General features: G+C 41.9%; 1 protein-coding gene across 1 annotated transcript in view; it reads right to left on the reverse strand.

Moving 5' to 3' along the window:
* Positions 1–281: 281 nt before the first annotated feature.
* The window catches only part of axdnd1 (axonemal dynein light chain domain containing 1), a 12399-nt gene continuing 5212 nt past the window's right edge, over positions 282–7468 (reverse strand). The window contains exons 10-24 of the mRNA XM_008293034.1: positions 7290–7394; positions 6739–6859; positions 6226–6327; positions 5939–6105; positions 5788–5857; positions 4996–5230; positions 4601–4817; positions 4106–4199; positions 3572–3762; positions 3212–3302; positions 2980–3123; positions 1713–1814; positions 1208–1299; positions 523–653; positions 282–444 (exon numbers count right to left, since the gene is read on the reverse strand). Coding sequence (XP_008291256.1) covers positions 332–444; positions 523–653; positions 1208–1299; positions 1713–1814; positions 2980–3123; positions 3212–3302; positions 3572–3762; positions 4106–4199; positions 4601–4817; positions 4996–5230; positions 5788–5857; positions 5939–6105; positions 6226–6327; positions 6739–6859; positions 7290–7394 — 1975 coding nt within the window. The 3' untranslated portion in view covers positions 282–331. The remainder of the gene's footprint in view (positions 445–522; positions 654–1207; positions 1300–1712; positions 1815–2979; positions 3124–3211; positions 3303–3571; positions 3763–4105; positions 4200–4600; positions 4818–4995; positions 5231–5787; positions 5858–5938; positions 6106–6225; positions 6328–6738; positions 6860–7289; positions 7395–7468) is intronic.

Genomic DNA, 7468 nt, shown 5'->3' on the forward strand with positions numbered 1-7468 from the left:
CACACTATAAAGTGATAGATGTGGTGCAAAATGACATTGTTCACCTTGAGCATTTAGCGCAACAAAAGGTGTCAAAATTCATTTCAGAAAAGTCTTCATGAAATATCGACACAAACTTTAATTTTCGAATAGGGCACGAACAACTTTTAACTGCATTCAGTCAGAAAACGTAGCATGAGCTTAAACAAAGCCACAGCAAGCCATTAAATAAATAACACCACAAAGTGATATTAAAGGTTGTACAGAAGTTGTGCATTCTGAATAAGAAAAGCCAAACCCAAACTCTCAAACATACAAACAGAGTCATAATATGCTCTGACTGCACGTCTCATCATCGTTTCCTGGTTTTCTTGGTGCCGCTTGTTGGTTTGCTTTCAGCTGTGGTTTTCCTTACAGGAGCTGGTGCTGTTACTGGTAATGGGGAAGGTGGTGGCTTCTTTTCCTCTGAAACACAAACAGAGAAGGACTTGTACCATAGTTAACAGTTAATACCATCAGTTGTATAGTCTGCGCCTTCATTACCTCTGGACTCCAGACTGGGCCGACCCTGCAGTTGTCTCTCCAGGTCTTTAATCTTCTCCAGCGCTGCCTGCAGGTCGTCCTCAGCTTTCAGCGCTCTCTCCTCAGCGATCTTCACTCGCACCTCAGAATCACTGCGGGACAATGGACAAGAAATCTAACTTGGATGTCCTTTGCAATCGCACAAGTCAGTAGCCGTCTGGCTTTATTTCTGAGCAGCCACAAAAACGTGTCTAAAGTGTAGACAACCAAAGAAGTGTGTACATTTATTTCCTTGCTACCTCTGATATGATTTTGCCTGATAAATTAAGTTTGCAAGGTGCAAAAATATATTTTCATCTAATTATGAGTGTGCTAATTATTCAGATGGGGTTTCAATGGCTGTTCATGCTAGCTTCCCAATTCTTATTGTAATAAAAAGTCAAAAACATCACTTCCCATGTGGCACAGAAGAGTTTATAGTCAATGATTGTTTCAAACAGTGTTTGGAAAATCTTACAAAATCTAGATATGCATCAATATCCTTGCTGTTTTGAAGTAGTCATGGAAAAAATATTGATAAGGAAAGGATCAAGAAAAAAAAAATCACACTAAAAGATGATGTGAGTCATACTGTACATATATTTACAGTGTTGGTAACGTTCCAGAAATATAATTGTTCCATGTAACGATGAAAAAGTACACTTACTGCAGTTCACGCTGCAGTAATCCTGCTGTGGTCAGATCACTGAGAGCTTTCTGGGTTTCTTCTGTCACTGGAGACACAACCAGCTCATCAGTCTGACAGACAGACAGACAGGTGGTCAGAGGGATGGACAGACAGACAGACAGGCAGACAGGTGGTCAGAGGGACAGACAGACAGACGGTCAGAGGGATGGACAGACAGACAGACAGACGGGTGGTCAGAGGGACAGACAGACAGACGGTCAGAGGGATGGACAGACAGACAGACAGACGGGTGGTCAGAGGGACAGACAGACAGACGGTCAGAGGGACACACAGACAGACAGACGGTCAGAGGGACAGACAGGCGGTCAGAGGGACACACAGACAGACAGACGGTCAGAGGGACAGACAGGTGGTCAGAGGGACACACAGACAGACAGACAGACAGACAGGCTGATCAGTTCCATAGACAGTGAAACACACATTAATAGTGATCAAGGGTATGATGATGGGTATGAAGTCCAACCCCGTTCAGATGGACACTGGTCTCTCCCAGCTTCTTTTGCGTGACAATTCCATCATAGTCGATCAGCCTCACCACAGGGCTGTCACAAACCGTTAGCTCCCCCTGCAGGACAAGAACAAAAACACTGTTTGTTTCCAGTCAGTCTGGTGAATACAAAGTGTGAAGCAAGCCGTGCTTCTTTCATAAAACCCAAATTTAAAATTCCCTGTTTTCCACAAGAGTATATTTAATTCCTTAAAATGGAAATTGAATGAAATTCTGTCCAAACTGCACAATATCCCAAAGATTTCCGGACCTGAAGACTGCAGGTGTAACATATGTTAATTTATTTTTTAATCACACAAAGTTCAATAATCTTTGCAAAGACCCATAAATGTACACTTTACAAACCTCTTGTTGTTGTGTTTCATTTCCTTCAGCAGTGCTCTGTCAAGAAGTAAGAGTACAGTCATACCGAGCAGTGCTGGTCAGAAATATAAAGGAGCAAAGTTTAATACATCTTTATATTCAAGCCTTTGCTTAATAGTGTCTCAGCTTCCGTTATGCTTCCCAAAGCACAAATCTAATAAGCAGCTTGAACATTTATCCCTTAGTTAAAGGACGTGTCATCTTGCTACAGGAAAAACCTGCTGCTTTTCATCATAACTAACACTCTGGTTTCTTTCTACCTCTCGAACCCTAAAAATTCACTGTGATGTTTTACCATTTTAATGTCTGGACACCGTCATGCATTTATAGAACGTCCAAGGAAAACAGTGTGTTGTTGATCTTTTTTTAAACAGTGTTTGTTAATGTGACTAACCTCTTTTAGTTCTGCCTCACTCTCATCTTTGATGTCTTTGACTTCACAGTCTGTTGGAGGCTCTGCTGAAGCCTCTTCATTTACCTGTAAACACACACACACACACACACACACACACACACACACACACACACACACACACACACACACACACACACACAAATAGCCAGCAATACAATCAGAAAAACACTAAATTATACTTTGGCATTACTCTCAATCCTCTCACCTCTTATATTTTCCAGATCTCAAATCTGAACCCTCCCTTCTGATGTCAGCTGTATTTCACTGTCATATCAGTTTCACTGTCTGCTACCTGACACCAGACTCACAAGTCAAGGTGAAATTTCTCCAATAATAAAAAGAAAAAAGATATTTGCATCCATGCACACACTCATCTGTAGTCATAATTCAATCAGTAATTAATACAACAAATTGTTCTGGGTTGTAACTGAGTTGAATCCTCACCAGAGTCTCCATGCTTTCTGCTGGAGAGACCAGGACGTTACCGTTGGACGTCAGTACTGATTGCTTGACAGGCAGCTCCACAGGACCACCATGAACTCCTGAGAGCAGCATCATACAGGTCTCCACCCAATCAACACACTCCCTCTGAGGAGAGCATTACAGGTTTGTAATGGAGAAAACATACAGAAACATTTTCACAACACAACAAAATCAACTTCAGATCACTCTTTACCTGCAGATTTTTGCACTCATTCATCACGTTTTCCTCGTCAGCTTCATGTGGGTTCAGGAGAACCCGCTCCTCCAGAATCAGGGTGCATGAGCTGGAGTCAAAAATGGACGTAGAAATCTTTAGCTGAAGTTCAGGAGTAGAACTACACCTCATACAGTCCTCCTTCAGTTATATGTCTATGAATGCCTGCCTGCCCTGCACATCCATTGTCATCTAAAAGAAAATGACCTACCTGAGCTGCTGTATTACGATGTGTTGTTGGTATGTGTAGCGTAAAGACATGTTCAGGCTGCACACCACCTGCCAGGTGCTGCAGTAAACAGCATCTGCCTAACTGTTAATTTGAACGGCTTCTGGTACCTGGTGATGTAGCTGGAAAAATAGTCCAGTTTCCTAGTCAGCATCTTTGCATCCTCATCCAGAGTCTGCAGTGAGATCTTTGCGATGTAGTGGGGTTCTTGTTCTTGGTTCTGCTCTTCGCTATGGTCGGGCACCATGAGGATCAACAGATCCAACATCCAGCGAGTCTGAGCCATGTGAACAGAGCTGACCTGGTAGGAAAGACAACATTAAAACTCAAGACAGCCCTCTGATACTTTACAGAAAATCCTTTGAAAAGCAAGTCACTATAAAAAATGATCAGATCAACCATCTCCTCTCCCTCAGCAGCTACGGTGGACTCTGTTCGTGGCCCTACAGACAACAGCATAAGACGTCATGCAGAGCAGGTACAGAGAGAACTTACTGTGTGAGATCTGAGCACCACACTCATGGAGCTGACATGTTTGGTCCAAAACAACTGATTTACGGTGTGCTTAAGTGATGCTTTTGTGCGACATTTTCAGAATCTGCAAACCTCCTCTGACAGTATTACTGAGCGTGAGCAGTACTCACTTCTTCACGGAGCGTTTGGTTCTCACCCTCAGTGAAGTTGGACAGGCTGGTTATGAACTCCTGCACTTTGTCTAACATGTGTTCTGTCTCAGTGCTGTTGGAACAAACCCACACAACAGAGCATTTTAGACTAATGACAAAGAACTACAGGGATATATTTAAATTTCAGTAAGCAAACACTTGTGGCCTTAGTTTTTTCTATAAGTCTGATAGGGTTTTTTTTAATGTGCAAATTAAAAAACTACTCGCTTAGAGGCTTGAAATGTCTTAGAAACTATCATTTTTCTCAAAAGCCTTACTTAAGTACATGGTGAATACAAGTAAAGAGCAAATTAAGGTGAACTTTGCAGAAATTAGCAATAATTATACACATACATTGATCACAAACACAGAACACTGATTGTATATGGAACTTTGGAATGCAAAAACATGTGAACAAAATAATGAGAAACCTTAGTTTATAAATTAAGACGAGTAATATCATGAAAAACATACTATATGTCAGGCTTGTTCTGGTCTTTTTCACTCTCTGTTTGCGTGATGGAGATGCACTGTAAAGCTTCATCAGCCAGACTCTGCCAATCACGCAATGCTTTCTCCAGCTTCAGCCAATCAGAGACAGACATCATTTCTGGCTGTCCATTCACTGCGCCAATTTTGGAAACCCACGACTCTATCAACCCGAGCAGTGACGTGATCCGTCTGTGGATCCCTGAAATGACATGGCTGCAATTAGTTTCAGCACTTGAGTCCATCCGTATGTTACAGATATCTATGCTATGCTTATCTATCACACTGAGTCCCATTAAAATACACAAAAAAGAGACACATACATGAAGAACACTGTTTGTGTGTGTGAGAGTATAAGTCTAGGGTCTGTCGACTCTCACCGTTCTCTCCACTGACTTGTGTTTCCAGCTCTTTGAGGAGCTCAGATAGAACCCCGTCCAGTTCTCTGAGGGCCTGCTGGCCTCCGGGGGGTTCACTATGAGGAGAAGTGTGTCTTCTGAACAGGTGAAGGCTCATTTTCAGCCATTTTTCCTGGCGACTGCAAATTTCGCCCAGTGTCTGCTGGCAGCAAAGCTGCTTCTCACCTTGGTAGTGCTCACACTGGAGCGCCAACATCTGCAAGAAACAGAATGCAAAATAACTTTGCTATTTACTGGACGTGCTGTTTGGCCCTAAAGTTTATCATACCCACAATGGTTTTGGAATATTTACAGTAAATGAAGACTGCCAAAATGGCCACAACGCTGTCCCTGAGTCAGAAAAACTCCAGCTTAACCCACTACAGAGAATGTTAGAGCATCAAGTGTTCACTGCTCAACTACGACCTATGCAGATAACTTTTCATTGTAAATTAATTTCCAGCTTGAAGAGAGATTTTCAGACAGATGACAGAGGTGAGACACTGCAGACAGATGACAGCGTGGCCTACAGTAGGTGACATGGATCAGATTTGACAAGTGATGATCATTATGAGAGACGAGGCAGAAGAGACAGACACAAGTGATGAGGTGATGTGATGAGATCAAAAACATGATAGAGGTAAGACAGATGAAATACATGATGACGATGAGACCATTGTAAGAGTTCAGAAAGATGTCAGAAATAAGACACTTTAGATAGATAATAAAGGTACGATACATACAACACACAAACAGAACAAATAAATGTCTCACATTCGACCACAGCTTCAAATCAGCATGCAGCTCCTCCACTGACGTTTTATCATATTTTGCATCAGCAGACCTTAAAAAAAGACAAGGGTTTATATTAATAGATAATCACAAAATGTGAAATATTTCCCATTGTTATTCCAGCTTTTCTTACTTATTTTTTGTGGTGCAGAAGGAAAGCCACTTGGCGATGCCTTGCTGAGTGCTACTGATGGTTGCACACTGAGCATGCTCAGTCTGCTTCAGCTGCGACATGAGAGCAGTCAGCTGCTCTTTCCAGCGGTCATTAAGCTCCATAATGTTCTTAAGGTCTTCTGTATCCTAAAGCAGGAGGGTCACTGTCATAGTCAGATTCTAACTGAATCATCATTTGCAAAGCAATCTGTATCTGTGGCATTAAGTATTAAGAAAAATGTTAAGAAATAGGAAGTGAATATTTACCGTTGACGTGAGGAAAAGAATGCAGTGTTCTGCTGTCTTGAACCAGCTTTGCTCGATGGTATGCAGCCGACTGACCAGCTGCAGCTTCTTCACACTGATCACCTAACAGTCATAAAAACACAACAAACACTTCTGGATCAATCATTTTATTTTTACTGAGCATCTTTGAGCAGAATTTTGATCCTCAGAATCTAAAAATTATTGTCGTAGAAATTTAATGTTGAAACAGTAAATCCACCATGAGCAGCTCTGAGCACACTATAAAATCATATTTACTGATAAACATAGTGGAAACAGCAAAATCTTTGTCCTGCTATCTGCCTTATCACTATACTTTGTTGACTGTGGCCTCCATTGGTGCATATTGACCAATTTCTCATCCTCATTTCTGATCCATCACCAAAGTCAGATCACATTATTTCTTCAGCATAACAATAATACACCTTCACATAAAACAGCACACGAGAAATGAGTCAAACTGAATGAAAAAAATGACGCCATGGCCTCACATACCTTGAGGGCAAGGCAGAAGGTGAGCTGGCTCCAGCAGTCTCTGTCCTCTGTCATCTGGAGCAGCTGAGCCTCAAGGCGAGCCCTCTGCAGCTCATACAGCTCATGATAACCCTGGACCACACTAGGAGGAGCACATAGATCATTCGGGAGGTCACATATTGTGCTTTTGCACTGCAATCCTACTAAACTGCTGCTGCACTTATTCTTCATCCTAGAAGATGGATGTTGTGAGAGATCTCTTTACTTAGCCCCTCATAACACATATTTTCTGGCAGTAATAAATAAGGACAAAAACGACCGTGTACAGCAGGCATGCACTGATGGTAGAACCAGACATCAATCTGTTGTCTGTGTAATCGTCCCGACAGTAAAACACTTCTCTGTAGTTTTGTGTAATTTATTTGCTGAAGGTGCAAATAAGCTTGAAATAAATCTGTTACATTGAACAGATAAATAAGGTTCTTGATTTGGCTTAATTTTGCATCAACTTGATGAATTTGTGACAGAGACTGAATGAACTGAAGGCCACGTCGGTGCTTTGACAGACTTACTCTGAGTTGGTGTGAGTCTGCTTGAGTGCCTCAGCCAGCTGCCGGTGAGCGAGCTCCGCCTGATGGGAAACAAAGGCATCGTGGTTCCTGATTTTGGACAGTTCCCTGTGAAGACAACACAGAATGAGCACAGACACGTCTTTCATATTCACACATTTGTATTGACTGATATTATTTAA

Source organism: Stegastes partitus, unplaced genomic scaffold, assembly GCF_000690725.1.
Source record: "Stegastes partitus isolate 25-593 unplaced genomic scaffold, Stegastes_partitus-1.0.2 Scaffold852, whole genome shotgun sequence".
In the NCBI taxonomy this organism is placed as follows: Eukaryota; Metazoa; Chordata; class Actinopteri; family Pomacentridae; genus Stegastes; species Stegastes partitus.